At 35.1% G+C, this 17,729-nt stretch overlaps 1 protein-coding gene across 7 annotated transcripts in view; it reads left to right on the top strand.

Moving 5' to 3' along the window:
• The first annotated feature begins 1,508 nt into the window (after positions 1-1,508).
• The window catches only part of zbbx (zinc finger, B-box domain containing), a 32,921-nt gene continuing 16,700 nt past the window's right edge, over positions 1,509-17,729 (top strand). For 2 of the 7 annotated variants that reach the window (XM_059034384.1, XM_059034379.1), the window contains exons 1-9: positions 1,510-1,608; positions 3,783-3,901; positions 4,335-4,448; positions 7,915-8,011; positions 8,110-8,158; positions 8,314-8,438; positions 9,198-9,293; positions 14,633-14,800; positions 15,840-16,032. In XM_059034384.1, coding sequence (XP_058890367.1) covers positions 1,564-1,608; positions 3,783-3,901; positions 4,335-4,448; positions 7,915-8,011; positions 8,110-8,158; positions 8,314-8,438; positions 9,198-9,293; positions 14,633-14,800; positions 15,840-16,032 — 1,006 coding nt within the window. In that variant the 5' untranslated portion in view covers positions 1,510-1,563. The other 5 variants (XM_034028311.3, XM_059034382.1, XM_059034381.1 and 2 more) reach the window with 5 other exon arrangements.

Raw genomic sequence — 17,729 nt, 5'->3', positions numbered from 1 at the left:
CAGCAACTTGAGAATAGCAACTTGTATATGATAAAGCATTACAATTTCCCATACTGCTTTGCTTGGAGCTAATTATATAAATAAAATAACTGCTCACTGAATTCTATTTCTTATCCTCCCTAAATATTAATTTAATCTTTATCCCATGACTTTTCTATTGCACAAAATACAAAAGAAAATGCAGTAATAGATTATTTTGCTGCATTAACAGTTAACAGCATTCAGGCTGCTTGCAGGAGTTTTCATACATACTGATGGTGTATTAATCTGTATGCAGCAGCATGGTTGGGATAGCATCTCTGCAGCTGAAAAGTCTACTGGACGGGAATGCAATTAAATAGTAGGCAAATGAACAAGTTCTTAACCTTGTGTATCTAAATCTTGTTGGTTTGGATCCCAGCTCAGTCTGTCAAGATGAGATCTGAACTCCTGAGTGGTGAGATGCTGGGCCATTGCAGTGGTTACCTTGCTGGGTAATTAGAATAGTCTTTCTGTGAAGACAGGAGGTGGATGAGGACTTTGGAATAGTGCCTTAGGTTTGCAGTCCTGAAACATTCTGTGAATATACATTAGGAATCTCTCTTTTATAAACCTGCAAGATCCAACTGGAGCCAAGGTCTGAATACATTCTCAGTCCAGCCAGTAATTTACATTTTTAAATACATAATTTCAGTGCTCATAACAGGTGCAGGATTGGAAGCACTGGAAGCTTCAGTCCACTAATAATTATACACAGAGCAGGGATAGTACTGGCATTGGCAAAGTGAACTTCCCCACATTGCTCCACAATCTCTGCAAAAACATTTACTATGTCCTGCTAGTAAACAGTAATATAACGGGAAACCAATAAGTCACATCATCCAGCGACATTCTAGTGTAGACTCACACAATTTCTTTAACTATGAGACTCCAATCTGTCTTCAGAGATGCCGGACTACAAGTACCAGAATGCTATTATTATTATTTATTTCTGAGCTGACGCCCTTATCCAGGGCGACTTACAATTGTTACAAGATATCACATTATTTTTACATACAATTACCCATTTATACAGTTGGGTTTTTACTGGAGCAATCTAGGTAAAGTACCTTGCTCAAGGGTACAGCAGCAGTGTCCCCACCGGGATTTGAACCCACGACCCTCCGGTCAAGAGTCCAGAGCCCTAACCACTACTCCACACTGCTATGCGCTGGTAGTTAAAATCTAAACATGGAGGCATACGGCATTGGTGATAAGAATAAATATAATGCAGTATACAAACTTACAAACCTGTCAAGTGTCTCATTTAGGCGACTGAACTTTTTTTTTTGGTCTAAATTTTAAGTCTCACTTATACCGATTGGGATTCACAGATCATTTTAACGGGTGCTCTGATTTCTATTTGCTCTCTTATATATACATTTAAATTTAAATTAGAAGCTTGATATAATATAGTCTGAAATGTACTAAGAGAAACATATTTATAAATTACCACCCAGCCAATCACCGTTTCCCCTTGTCTTTCTAGATCCTGCCCATGATCTCTTGCGAGTTTTGCAGTTGCTATGGTAATACAAGCGGTCTATGCGCCTCCTCCTTGACAACAAAGTTAAACAGGGAGAAACACAAGTAAGTGAACAACAGTAATCAATGAGACTTTCTACAGAGTAGTATATATGTTATTTTAAAAATAAAATGATTTAAAATTGGACGGTGCAAACGCCAGTTAGTGTGAGTTACTGTAGAATACATGTCTATGTATTGCGAGGTGGGTGGCACTTTGTTTGTTGTCAAACGTGTATCAATAAAAATAGACTTTACAAACACCTCGGATGTTTGCACCTATATTTAATTTAACATGCGCGTGGTTTTGTTGTTTTGCGGCTTTCGTTTGTTTAGTTTATAAATATCAAAAACAGCTACTGTATGTCTAGTTATTTTGCTTGGTTAACTCAACTACGGCGGTGTACTACTGTACTGTGTAGCCGGAAGTTGGACATGATTACATGTCATAGACTATGATTAAACGCTCCATTTCTGAAATAAGAAAACTACATGCACACTGCAGTGTTGTTTGCACCCTTGCTCCCTACTGAACAGGTGTGTGTCATGGTTGGCAAGGTAAACTATTAAATAGCAGAGAGCTCGGTGTTAGCTTCTCAACGAGGGCAAGTTAATTATAGACTAGTACGTTTCCAACAGTTACATTATGTAGCAGTACAGGGATGAGGTTTTCTTATTTCACAAGGAAAATCAAAATATTTTGCTTTATGTTGTGTCATAAGCAGCAACGTTTAATCGCATTCAAATATCTGCATATATCTACTATCACTATTGCTAGTTCTGCTCTGAAAGATGAACATTTACCAAATGTGCTCATTTTAATAGCACATATCCAACAATGATTATATAGTAATAAACGAAGTATACTAGTAGACAAGAGAAGGGATATAGCCTTAAGGGCGTTTCAACTGGGGGTACTTCAAGGGTCAGGGGGTACGCAGCACGACTCAGAAATGCACAAATAAAAATGAAATGTTTTTTTTTTTTTTTTAACAGTAGTATATAGTATCTCTAAACCACTTTGCATAAATATTACATTTTTTATTTACAGCTAAAAGCGAACTGCAGATACAACACCCCACCCCCAGAATATAGCATGTCCGTATTTACGCATGCGTGATTTCGATCGAGTGGACAAGAATTAGGGTGGGTGAAGCAAGCGTCTGGCGATTGTGCCTATGGAGAGCGCCCTGTGCTGCTCATGAACGTAGCTGTTTTCAACTTGTTGTATAATTGAATACTAATTATTATTAATATTATTTAGTCATTTAGCAGACGCTTTTATACAAAGCGACTTACAGAGACTTGGGGGTGAACCTCCTGGTAACAACCCCCTTTCTTTAACCACTGGATCAACTGCTAAACAGGGAAGCGCAATCTTATTGTATTTTTTAGAAGTAAAGTATACATGCTCCGGTAAATATAATTATTAATCATAATACTTTGACGTTTTTTGTTTTATTTATTAGGCGCGACTGCATTTTAGTAACAGCAATAGCGTCTGGTTGACTTTGTTTTCGGTGTTTGATAAAGTGGATACATTGCTTATAAAACAAAGGAAGAAAAAACAGGAGTCTAGAGAGTGCAAAACGACAGAAAGTTATACTGAATCCCTTTGGATAATATTCATGTTGGCTTTAATGAAAACGTTTCTCATTGTTAGTAGTTATTATAGTTTTATCTTGAGGTAAATATTTTAAATGGCACACATAATTAGTTAGTATAAATATTGTATTATGTATACAAACTTTGCCAAATAGAAAGCGAATACGACTATTTCCAAAGAGATTACTAAATACATGTCTTAATTCTGTGCATCCCAATTCTGTGCATCCCAATTCTTAAATTAAGCCTACTGTTTGTTATTCTGTCCTAAACCAACAGTTTGTCACCCAAACTGTTGTGACATAATTATTAAATAAACGGGGAGGAAAAGAAAGGTGTTCATCAGATTATTGTCCATTTTATTGCAACTGTTGTACTGTTCAGTAGAGCAAAAACTGTAAAGCGGTATTTGAGCTGAAACCTCCAGAAAAGGGGTACAGTTTCAAAAAAAGGTTGAAAACCCCTGGCCTAAACCCATCTCGTGGCCCTAATGAATAGGGTAGGACAAACAATATATGTCTTCTGAATAGAATACAGTATACAGTGAACTGTGGCATACCGCAGCATTGCTGCTCTCTGTCAGGCACCCTGTAAGCTGTGTGATTTTAACTCACCTCAGTGTATTATGTTTACAGAAGGAACCTCTCTCAAGGTGCTTTGTATTCACGGAACAAATCAGTCCATTAAAAGCCATGAATTTGAATGATTTTATCGTTGTCACAAACCAGCCTAATTCAGTTAAATTAAAAAACAGGTAAGTGCCTTTGCTATGAAGCAATGACAATCATTATATATACCTTTTCAAATATTTAATATTGAATATGATGCTCATAAATCCATTATATATATATATATATATATATATATATATGTATATATATATATATATATATATATATATATATATATATATATATATATATATATATATATATATATATACTGTATATATAAATAAATAAATAATCACGTGTTTTTACTAAATGAATTAGTTTGTTTAATTCCTAACCAGATCAAAATCTATGATATTTTTTAGTCATTTTACAGTTGAAGCTGTCATTTTGGCCTCATACATTTATTTTGTACTGAAAAATGGAAAGCTAATATTACTACTATCATTAAATGGATTACTGTACTATAGAGCATCATGTATTTTTCTTGACTAATTCTAGTTTGAACATTTACAGAAACGTGAGAGAGATGCGATTAGAAACAGTCCAGCTAGAGCTGGAAAGTAAAGACATGGAGAGTCGGCTTCAGCAGCTGAGACTGAGCATGAGCAGAGAAAAAGATGAGCGAGAGTAAGTGAAAGAGTCTTATTGTTTTGCATTTAATTTATTCAGCAGTATATATTACAGAAATATACAGGCATAACCACAGACACAGTGTGCTGGTCCTTTTGAATATAGATACCTATCTTTCCTATATCTTTTCTATTTTTCCACTATTGGATTTATCGAACGTTAATTTTATTACAATTTACAGGGTATAATTCCATGTGGAACTACTGTAGTGTAGGTGATTAAGTAAGAGCACATTTCTAAGGCAAATTATTTTGGTTCCCCATCGTATTGCCACTTAAACAATTTAGTGGAGAACATTTTTATTAGGTTATCACCATAATTTCTATCAAGTCTCCTACTGTATAGGCCTACATTTTAAAGAAGCCATTAGAGGCATGAGGATGTCAAATATGTGACTGCATAATTTATATAATGAAACTTATAGCCTGTATAGGTACAGTGCATATATCATGTTATGAAACTCACATACTCAGTCATAATACATTGCACTAGAATTCCATTCCATAGGGAAATACACTACCAAGCTACCAAGCTCAAAATAAAATGTTCTCATCCTATGAAGTTTTTAATAGATATTTAGACAATGTTATTTTTAGAAGCTCATACATTGTGCAGTAATAACATACTGAATGCACTATAGGTTAAGTAGGAAATAACCCACGACAGGGTGTGCGGTAAGACAATTCTTACTGCACGCCCTGGGTGCCTTGTGAGGCATGAGGCTCTTAATTTATCCAAGCCATTTTTTTGTATCCAATAAAGTGCTTGTTTAAATAATGAATTTGCTTTATCCACTGCTCCCGTATTTATAAGCTCCTCTTCAAGTGGGAATATATCAAGACACTGTATTGGATACAAGTTAAAATTAAACTATTGTTTGGTAATGTGAATATTTAGAATAAACAAACCTCAAAAAACTATTGACCACTATTATTAGCACAAGGAATTCAGCTGATCTATGATTGACATCTGCTCTGTGGACCAACAAAAACATGTAGTAGACTATTAACAACCAAATTATCATGGCTCTATATTGTAGTGAATTAGGTATACAATTTATTTAAATATAAATTAGTCTAGTCGCCCACACAGGGACGTCAAAATGTAAGAAATGATACATACCATATTTATGTTCTGGATCACGTAGAACTCGCATTCCCTTGACAATAGCCGACATTCACACAACGTGTCAGAATTGTTTAAGAATAAAAAGGGTTGCACAACTAATCTAATATTACAGAAAGGAAAGGTGATTGGTTAGAGATATGCATGAATAGTATACAGTTCATTGATTTCATAGTCAAACGATTACAACAACCATAACATCATTAGCGTACATGGTTAATATACTAGTATTAATTGTGGCTGATCACACAAAGTATTGAAAATACTTTGCATTAGTATTTTCAATACCCGTTTCTCATTGTAATACAATATGCACAAGAATTAATTCAACTTTCCATTCAGAACGGAATCCAACATTCCAGTACCTAATTTAGCAAATTAATTTTACCGTGTTAATTTAGTTTAGACATGATGTACCAAACTAATAATATGTTATCAACCTCAATTGATTATATATTCAAATTAACTCAGAAATGGGGCAATGATCAAATTCTCTGCATTTATGATGTAACTCTTTTGAGTTGCACATTTCAACAAACAAAATACATTTCTTACACACTCTAAAACAGGACGTTATATTCTATGCCTAGAACAGTTTATCCACTAACTAGCATTTGTTACAGTTAATTGCTCGAGTCATAAAGTATTTAATTTGCTGAATACTTATTGATTTTCCACAAAGAAGATGTCAATCTTCTTGGGTGATGAACACCACAGCTTCTTCCCTCTCTGGATCTGAAGTTCCAATGAAAGAAAACGGTACTTTGCTTGAAGTACGCATTGTGTTGTGTCAGATTGCAGTAAACAAATAGTTTTCCAACTGGAAACAGTTCTGTTGATCAGACGATAATGCGTTGCAATTGAAAAGTTATGTAGTTCGTAGAAGTGTTTTTGTTGCAATTCTTCTGTACAGCTAGTACATGACCTTAGGCCCAGCTGCTGGTTATGCTTCAGTTCGTTTTCACGGAAACTAAGACACGCTTTTAGATCAAGGCAGTGTCCCATTTACTGTTCCAGTCTCTCGTAGGGCAAACAGCTAGGGCCCTCTTCAAAAGATGATTTTAGCCATTCTTCAGAACATTGGTTCTTCTTTGCCTTCCATGAATTCGAGCACTTATGCTCCCATGACTTCAGAAACTTTCTTCAGAGCAGTTTAGCTTTCATTTCATTTCAGACCTCACCACTTCCCCTCAGAAGCACTTCTCCTGATTGCCAAAGTTCAGAGACTTGTTTCTCTGTGTGGAGCCTTAGGTCTCATGCCAGGAGCATTCTTTCTCTTGCCTGGAGCCCTGTTTCTAGTGTGGGATACACACCGTATGTGAAGCACTTCTTTTGAAAGTCGCGCGGCTGCTTTTGTGATTCTCACTTCCACCCTGTGATAGGTCAGTTTGTTTATTTTGGGCTGTGCCCGAGTCCATGTGGGGTGTTTCTTATTGGTTGTTCTCGTTCCTAGATGGCCCTCTCTATTGCTCAATTGGTCCGCTGTTTCGCCCCCTGTCGGCTGGATTTATGAGATGGACTGTTTTCTGTCCGAGGTGTCAAAGCAACCAAAACTGTCTGGCTTGCCTTGTGCAAGATACTACTGGTGCCAAATTCATTCAGCAATGGGGGAAGATCAAACACTTGTCGAGCAGTTAGTTTATGACTCTTTAAAAGCATTCTTTGTCAGTGCGGAAGTTTTTTTATGATGTGATAATGTGGTCCGTTTATCCTCATGGGTGATTATGCATATTATGAAGTACACATGCTTTTTCATAAACTTGGGTCACCACGATATAATCAAAACACTGTCTGTTGAAACAGCTGTTCCGTATTTTGATGATAATCCATTCTGTTCTGAGACAGAGAGCTCATTTAGTCAAATGGCCCAAAAGGTTCATCATAAATGAAAAGTGGGAAGATAACATGTTCCATGCTGCTTACCGCTTGTGAATTGCTGTAGATTAAGTGGAATTTTTGGCAACAGTGAGCTGAATTTTCTGAATTACTGTTTATCCTCATGGAAATTTCTAGGCAATTAACTTCTTAATGGGTAGAGTTGTTATTGACAGGTGCAGGGCTATAATTTCCAGGAATAAGTGCAGTTTAAAATGCACTAGCACAAATACATATACCTATACATATACATATACATATATATATATATATATATATATAATCTTTACATGCTTCTAGCTAAAATGTTTTATAGTTTGAAACATAAATATAAACACAGTGGCACAGTACTGTATATATATCCTAGATAATGTATGACATGTAAAGAATAATCTTTAGTGTGGAGAAAGTATATGAAATTACAGAATGTCTAAGTACACCCACTTTGTTTTGTTTTTTTAAGAAAATCGGGAGGATTTCATTGGAGATCAGGGCAAGCTGGTGCCCTAGCTACCCATCCACACGGAGCACCTCAAAATAAAGAGAACAACCTTCAAAAGGCGAGAATGTCCTTTATATAGTTCTATAGAAAAACATAAACTAAAATAACCACTAGAGGGGGTAATATCTTATAGATGTTATTGCTTATTTTATACAGTTATCTGCTGGAAAAGTGAAGATAAAAATACTCAAAGACCAATCTGAAGGTATGTATGTTGTACCTTTTTAAATTCAACACCTTTTTAAATTGCATTTTCTAGAAAATTATTATTTGTTTTACTGAAGTTGGAACATTATTACTTACAAAATGGCCTTTACATATTTGGTTTCAATTTAAAAATTCTATACATTTTAAAATGAGGTTTTGCTTCAGAATTGCGGAAGCCACCAGAGAGCTATCGTTCACCAGTAGGAATGGTCAGAAGTGGAAAACCCAAACTGCAAGGAAAAATATGTGGGCAATGTGAATCAAAAAAGGCTGGCTTGGTAAGTGACATCTTTTATGAAAACATCAAAATAAAAATGATATGATAATTGTATTGCTACATTGTTACATTGACCTGACATTGTGCATTTGTGAAAGCCCCACTTTGACAAAACATTTTACTTGGAAGTAAAATTGTATTTCTTGTAACTGATTTATTCAGTTTTTTTTTTTTTTTAACTAATCTGATCAGAATTAGAAAGACTATAATCTGATGTTTTAGCCTAGTGGCAGTACAGTGCAATGATGAGAAATGCATGTGGCATTAAACAGGATATACCACACAGCACTAGCAGTGCAGTTTTTATCTGCATTATAAACAAACAAACAAACAAAAAAATGAATTCTGTTACAGTACTTGGGTAGATTAGTTCATTTTTTTAATTCATTTTTTATTTCATGCAATAATGCTTTTTGCATGGCGTTGAGAGGCAATTATGGCCACAGCTGTGAAATAAAGATGCATTTCGTCCTTACAGAAACGAGAGACAGGCTGCCATGTTTAGCCTGCCAAGTATGAAGCCCGTCAGGAAGGGCACAGGACTGCAAGTACACAGGGGATGTACTTCGCATTGGCAGGGGCCTGTGGAGCTTATAACATGGACTGAATGTTTGGTTACTTTTAAAATTGATTCTTTAAAAAGAAAAAAAAAAGCAATATAACCCTCACTCACATGTTAGCAAATAATCCAAGCATTGTGATAAAAATGTAACATTTAATTTAATGTTTTTGGAAAATCTTAAATTAACATATTTTTTAGGTGTGTATGGAATGTGGAGAAGATTATTGTGTCAGCTGCTTTGCCAAATTCCACCAGAAGGGGGCACTGAAACTCCACAGAATGATACCTCTACAGGTAAAGAATATACTGGAAATTCATCATTTGTAATAATTGTGACATACACATGGGGGAAAAAGCAGTGCCAAAACAAGGCCCACACATTTATTGTGATATGGATTTAGAGTTCAGATAGAGAACTGAATATGTAGACCAGGGGTAGGCAACCCTGGTCCTGGAGTGCCACAGACACTACTGTTTTTTGTTCTACCCAAACCCTAATTGATTCAGTGATTGGCTTAATTGGTCAGAATTATCATGTGTTCCAGGTATTTAGCAATTGATGATTAAGAGATACCTACAAAGCCTGCAGGATTGTGGCACTCTGGGACCAGGGTTGCCTACCTCTGATCTAGACAACATGAAATGAATCTGCAAAATAAGATTTTCTAAATATATATTGCTTGGGTGTTGCAACATCAGCTGTAGTAGGCTGACATACTGAGACAATCATATACTGTAATATATATAACTTTCCATTAGAGTAATGCATTGACATAAAAATGGTGCTTAGTGTATAGTGAAACATCATGACTGCTGCTTCACAATCTGCTTGCATCAGATGCCCTGTTAATATTATTAAATAATAAATATTCTAAAATAAAAAGATACCGAAAATAAATCAAATGTTCTCTGTAATCCAACCTTTAAGAGATTGTCCTTTAAAGAATCACGTGTCTCCACATGTGCCTAACCTTTCCCCTCCCTGAGTCACTGACAGCGCTTCAGAAAAATTAATTTAGCCTGAAGAATCGTAGCACGGGCAGTCCTTAGTTTGTTATGTCAGCTCTGAACCTTTAATCTGCTGAGGGTATTTAAGGTAAAATACAATTCCAGGACAATCGAGCAAAGACTGCAAGAACAATTCATTTTTTAACAGTACATAGGAGGCTGTGTGGTCCAGTGGTTAAAGAAAAGGGCTTGTAACCAGGAGGTCCCCGGTTCAAATCCCACCTCAGCCACTGACTCATTGTGTGACCCTGAGCAAGTCACTTAACCTCCTTGTGCTCCGTCTTTTGGGTGAGACGTAATTGTAAGTGACTCTGCAGCTGATGCATAGTTCACACACCCTAGTCTCTGTAAGTCGCCTTGGATAAAGGCGTCTGCTAAATAAACAAATAATAATAAAATAGTGTTTGCTCAGTTTGTGCTGCATTACTTCTGTAAAAGAAATATCATTGCAATTTACTAGATGAAATCCTTCTGCTTCATAGCTCACATGCCGATATCATCACAACTCCCCATGTGAATAAGAGTTTTAAATCCATGACAAGAAGAGCATGCCAAAATGATTGCTTTGCTCCCAAAACCTTAGACAGCTGGCACAAAGTAAACCAGGCATATTGCTTTGTGAGATTTCCTCCATATTCTAACCCTGCCATTAGGGTTAAGCAGCATGAACACTGATTTGTCTAACCACATAACACCCACTTACAGTATATGCCACTTTCAATCTTCAGTAATTATTTGCTAGACATGTGACACGGCATGTGGTTCAGCTTCTTTGCATAACTACATTCATTATTTTACCATTTTTGGTTAAATATATGAAAATAAATATATTAAAATGATATATATGCATGTGTGTGTGTGTGTGTGTGTATATATAATATAAATATAAATGGCAATGGCAATGACCCAATGCCATTATTACTCACTTCTGATTACGCAGGCTGAGATCTCCCTAACTAGGATATACTACTCATTGCAGGCTATTATGCCTCTGGTTAACACTTCTGCTTGTATGTGTTGACAGAATCTCCTAGGAAATCAACAGGAATTGCAAACAGTGTATCTGGGTCTAGTTTGTCAGGTTGATCTACTGCTCTGCTCCTGCCTCTAGCCCCTACTCTGTTTCTCAGTTGGAATTCTGTTCTATTCTATTCTATTCTATTCTATTCTCAGGTAAAATGGAACAGCTTTGTTTGTGAATAGCTGCACAAACTAAAGAACAGTTATATTTTAAGTCATAGAATTGTATTTATTTATTTATTTTGAACACAAATCATCCAGTATATGATGAAGCTAAAATTAATTCACAGAACCACTTGTGTGGAACTGACAAGAAGGATATGCCTATTAAGCGTGTCATTTCAGGGACAGAGAAAACTTATGCTAAATATCAAAGCGATTAAGTTTCACAGCCTATTTATTCACTGGTCGATAAACAGGCGAGTATTGTAATTGATCTTTTCACCCATATTCAGGAAATGCTTCTATACTACATCATTCTTATGCTGTCTTCAGTGCAGGCTCTGGGTCACAGTTTTATGGGAAAAGAACAGCTCTCAGAATCATCTATTGACATGTGTCGGGTATGATATCAAATTGATATTAAATATGAACCTTAAAGAGTAAGCTGTAATTGAAGCCTGACAAAATTGTGAAAATCCCAGACATGATACACTCTGTAGAAATTTGTGTTGCTGTCCATGTGATAGAATACTGACGTCTGACTAGTCAATGCGATAGAGCTTACAACATGCACATGACAAAATGCTGGCCTGTGATTAGCAATAACACCCACAACTGCCTGCTGTGTCAATTATAAACATAGTTATCTGTCCAGTTACGATTATGCCGGGGATTGCCTGATACCTGATTATGGAATAAAAATGAGTGGCTATAATGACTGTACCGGCTCATGTGAGGGTAGGCTTCAGGACTAGACCTTTTGGTATCAGTATTCCGTCTTAAAAATATTTGTATTTTAAAAAGAACACAATGTTTTTTAGTATCCTCCTCAGCTATTTGTCAAGCAAAAAACTATAAAGCACACTTTTTGTTCACTCCCTTAGTATCTTAGGATATATTGAGATTAAAAAAAGAAGCAGAAAAGAGAAACGTTATCAAGATAAATAGTCATGTATACCTGTAAATGTTGCTAATACCCTTTCAAGAGGGATATACAACTTTTTCAACATTTTCCTTGCAGCTTTTTTTTTTTTTTATTTTTTTTTTTTAATAGATTTGGTATGATGAAGAGCACAAAACGTTATACACCGTTAAGTGAAAGCTGCAAATCATATCTCTGGCAGGTTGTATTGATTTGCTTTTCAACATCGTTTTACTTGCCAATACACTCTCTAACACAATAACCAGGTACAATGTCGGCTTTTTCTTTATTCCAACACTGAAATAAAAGGATTCTTCAGGTGCCATAGAAATCCAGACTATTAGCACAGCATTTGCCTTTGGACCATGAAAGAATTTGTATTTCACTCACACGCTGGTATGTTAAAGGTTTCATCTTCTCTAATCGTGTACAGTAGGCAAAAGACTTTCTCTAAACACTTACTGGAGAATTAAAAGTGGGTACTGTTTCTTGCTGGCAGTCACAGTTGACAAGTTTTTGATCTGAAAAGATGTGTAGTTATACCCCATGTGCTCTCCACAGAATTTGAAACTCAACCCAACGCTCGCAGAATTAAGTTCTTAGTCATAGCTCTTTACAGTGCATTTGTCAGTCAAACTAAATGTAAAAAGTAATATAAATACAGTGTAATTTAATATAATATGTTTGTCCTTACATTTAAAACTATAGTGTCGCACAATCATGTTGCATTGGACATGTTTATATAATTCTTTGGGGTCTGATTACAATGTATTGGTACTTGGGCTTATACGGAGAAAAAAAGCTTAAATATTTAAACACAACTCACTCTCTCTCTCTCTCTCTCTCTCTCTCTCTCTCTCTCTCTGATGCATATTAACTAGTCAATTAATTATCAGCATGAACATTATGCTGATTGGTGTTGAAACATATTTTGCTGAAGTATATTTTAATATAGATATGTTTTAAAAACAAACAAAACAAACAAACAAAAAAAAACTGTCAACAGCACTTTAAAAATGTTAAAAGGGCTTCAGGTTAAGTTTATGGTCCCCACTGTTGGAGGGGAATACATTTTAAATAAAAAACATTCCTTTAAATGATATACTGTAATTGGTAACACGTACTAGCCTGTACCTCTAACAGACTTCAATGAAAAAATAACACTGAATATTTTGAAATTGTAGCAGGGTTACATGTCCATTGTTATCAATACTGTGTTGACATGTTTGGGTCCAACAACTCCCCGTGGTATCCCCTCATGTTGGCCATAGCCTGAAATGTCAGTAATCACATCAATAATCTTGCAACACCATTTCTGGCACAGAGAAACATTATCGCTAGGACGATTATTGACTTCCCTTTTGGAAAGTCTTCAGCAATGGTCTTTCCTGGGGAGAGCTGATATGTGCTTGTATCCACATCCACAGTGAATTATTCTTTATCTCCATCAAGCCTTGATGGTAAATTCATACAGCTACAGCTGTAGTGAATATGTTCATTGGCACATTTAGAAGTGTTGCAACAAGTAACAAAGGCTTTATTGACACTAGTTTATATTTTATACAACATGAAACTTAAAAAAAAATATTTTGTCTGATTCAGTTTATAATCTTAGATTCCATGCTTAAGGGGAAAGCTACTGTATATATTAATGGAAAATGCTAAATATATTAACCATCTAGGTCATCTGTTGTTAATTTAAGGAATAATGTATTTTGCCCGCAGTACGAAAAACAAAGTCAATCAGAATATGTTTTCAGGCATTTGTACAGTTTATTAATATTGTACATTAGGTGATTGAAGCAGGAAGGTTAATTATTGTATACTTACATTTATACTAGAGGGACTTGTATTGGTATACTTTGTAGTCTATTTTAAGATATACATATATTCTGAGGTCTGTTTTTATATCTATATACCAGTATATATTATATGTGTATATTTAAAATCTAGTAAAGTATGTAAGTAATGTTAATAAAGCACCACATTTGTTATTTGCAGTCCCTGAAAATAGGGTTTTATGCTTAGAAAATACAAAGTCATCATCAAGATCCATTGGGTCTCTATCTGTCTGGAAGCCACTTTATCTTCAAATTATATTACAAGACATGGGAACATTTGTCCTTTTTAAAAAGGACTTCAGTTGCAGTATACCTCAACATTTTTATCAGTAAAGTTATTGCAAAATTAATGAAATTGCTAAAAGAAGTTTAGTTTTAATATGACACATTTTACTAAAGAAAAAATACAACAATAGACATGCATGCTGTATGCTCAACAACAAGCAGTTATACAGTATGGTGGCTTCCTTCTTTTTCTATAAATAACACTGAAATAAACTTACAATGTCTTTATTGAACAGAGATTAATTGTGTCCTACTGCCTTTGTATTATCTATAGATTAATGACAGTTATTGTAAAAAAAATAAATAAAGATGAATTTGATTTTTAATTAAATGTACCGGTACTTGAAGAACTTGAAGTTCATCTTTAATTTATATCTGTATCGCTTGCCTAACAGATGGAGATCCAGACTTCCATCAGCACATTAGATGTTGTTAGTCAATTTAAAAAACAAATTGATCCTGAAGAATCTTCTGTGAAAAGCAAACAGAAGGATGTTGTTGAGGAGAAGCAGTCACCTGTGAGAAATCTTCTCCCTCCACCGAAAAAGAACACAGATGCAGAGGTAGTTCATTGTATTAATAATAAAGTACAGCTCTTGGATAAACAGTAATAGCTGTAACTTTAACAATATGTATGCATTTTACTCCATTTTAAAGACACATCTCATTGGTCTGTACTATAAAATATACTTTCAAAATAGTTTTTATATTTTTTGATGTTATGTTATTTTCCAATCTCTAAAAATAGCTTTTCTTATGAATAAACCTGGAGCTGAATTGTTGCCTTTGTGAGGTTCAAGAGGTGGAGCAATGGCTGCCCTCTCATCACTAATCAGATACGCTATAGTCTGTGCCCCCTTTTGTCTGCTTTTTTTTTGCTTTTCGCCTCCTTTGTATACTGCCATTAGTGTGGTAAGATCAACCTGTCCATTCACTGTGTAAATGAAGAGATATGATCAACTTCAGTGGAATTAAGCAACATAAAACTTCCCATTACAAACTCAAATGGGAATGCACAAAAAACAGCATGCACCAATGGAAATTGAATGGAATATAACCATATGCAAAAGAGGCTAAGTTGGCACAGAAATCTTGAGTTTGATATGAACTTAACTTGACGAATTTTCCATAAAGAATCAATGCATTAAGGAGAAAGTATGCCTAATTTGCATGTTTCAGATACCGTAATGTTAATTTGAAAATAGATGTACTACAAAGGAAAATTTCATTACAATGACCAGGATAACCCAAATTAGATTTAATGGATCTAATTACAATATGGTCTGACTTGCATGAATAAACCAAATTAGTTGCTTTAAGATTGTGTTTCAAACACTACTCATTTTAATTGCAAACATCATGAAAAAAAAAAAGAAAAGCCAAGAACCAAGAAAAAAACCAAAAACATATTTATTCATCTAACAATTACGGCATTTTGAAGGCTATAGTAATAATATTTGCAACAAATTGCTGATAGAGTCATTACTGGTTGAGTAGAACAAGGCGCTTAATATATTGACTATGAAAGCTGCAAACTCATTTGCATCAAACTTAAAATACAAGCCTACCTTTTTAATGGTTATTTTTATCCTTTTGTTTTAGGTTTCAATCTTGGATCATGGAAATTATTTTGAGGTCCAAAGCATCAGGAAAAGTAACCAGGACAAAGGTTTATTGTTAAGTGGTAGTTTTGATGAGGAAGAATCCGCAAAGTCTTTTCAACAAGTGTTGATGGAATGGAGAACCGGAAAAGAAAACAATGACCAAGCATGGAGGCCCTATGAAGCTGTACCAGGTATATGCAGAATATTCCTGACATAGCAGTTTGTTTTTCTACATGGAGTATTTTATATATGTTACTGTCCTGGAATTCCTTTTTGTAGCTAGCAATACAAAACAACCACCTTAATAGAGTATTATAATCCTTGTCTCTTAGTACTTCCTTTTTTATTCCATGGCTAATTAATACAACTCAACATCTAGCCAGGTTGTTCTTTATTACATCATAATAGTAGCTGCCTCAAGTAAAAAAAAAAAAAGTACATTACAGCACTAACCATCACATTCCTAAAAGTAATTCCAACACAAATTGCTTAACAGCAGATTTGACCATCTCTCTAACAAAGCTTATTCACATCTCCCCTAAATATTGAAAAATATGTCTACAATGTACTTTTGATGTTCCAGAACAAAAGTAATTTAGAATTGATGTGAGTACAATTATCATAAACATGTATTGGACTTTAAAATAGCTTAAAATACAAGTGAAGGTTATGAGAAAATGTAGAATGCATCTTTGGAAAGATCAATTTTCAAAATTAATTCACATACTTTCCAAAGATATTTAAAATCCTTTCTCACAGTAATGTGTTGGTGAAAAGAAACCTCCATTTTTACATTAAAGTTGTTCTTGTCAGACTGGGTGTGAGCCTAGTTGTAAAGATTTATAAAAATGTCATCCTTGTCAAGGATCCCTAAGGGTTTCTAACAACATCATTATTTCAGCGGTTTCCTTATAATAGAAAGCATAAAGTTATCATTTATTCAAAAAAAAAAATGTCTGAATAATAAAATATAAAAAAGCATGTCAGGTTGGAGAGAGGTTTTTTTCCTTGAAAGTTTTGCAGTTGTCATCACTGGAGAAATCTCTCCAGTTTCATTACCCACACCCACATTCTGTTATTGAAAGGCAAGGGTCCAGCCAACATCATTCTTAGTAGGTGTCGCTCTGATCTAAAGTGAAAGTGTCTAGGCTTAGTACAGGATACCAATGGGACACATTATTATCTACAGTGTATTCATTCGTTGTTCTTTTAAGAACATTACATATGAATGTACAGGTTACGGTTCATGATTGATTTAGAGTTAAGGCATGCAAATGGAATGTGAATGTGACAGGGATGACGAGTGGTGACGTCAGACCAGAAGAAGGCACAACAAAAACAAAAGGTACGGTGCAGTGGCGCGGGCGCCGTTTTATTTAAATAAACCAAAAATAAATATTTAAACAAAAATAAACACTTGCTCGCAGAGCAGAAATAAAACAAGTAAACAAAAATAAATCTCGAACACAAAATAAATAACAAAACCCAGGTCAGGCTGAGCAGATGCCTTCACTGGTCCTGGAGTTTTAAGTTTCGTTTTGTTTCTCTCCTCTCGTTCTCTCCTCTCGCTCCAAACACCCACCTCGAGCTGGAGAGCTGCAGGCTTTTTATATTCAGGTGACCATCTCCCGATTAGCAACAAAATTAATCACTTAATTAATTCGGGAGATGGCCACCTTCTGCACGAGTTTTTAAATACTGTGTGGATGGGGCTTCCCATCCACGCTACTAAATAATAAACAAACATTCGGCTACGCCGTCCTAAATACATAAATAATAAATCCTGCGGCACTCGCCGTCATATAAAATACAATACAAAATTATAATAAACAAATACAAAATAACACAGGGGCGGAGGGGTACCCCGTTCTAAAAATAAATAAACAAA

The sequence above is a fragment of the Acipenser ruthenus genome, chromosome 12, assembly GCF_902713425.1.
Source record: "Acipenser ruthenus chromosome 12, fAciRut3.2 maternal haplotype, whole genome shotgun sequence".
Lineage (NCBI taxonomy): Eukaryota > Metazoa > Chordata > Actinopteri > Acipenseriformes > Acipenseridae > Acipenser > Acipenser ruthenus.
This window is presented reverse-complemented; position numbering and strand designations above follow the sequence as displayed.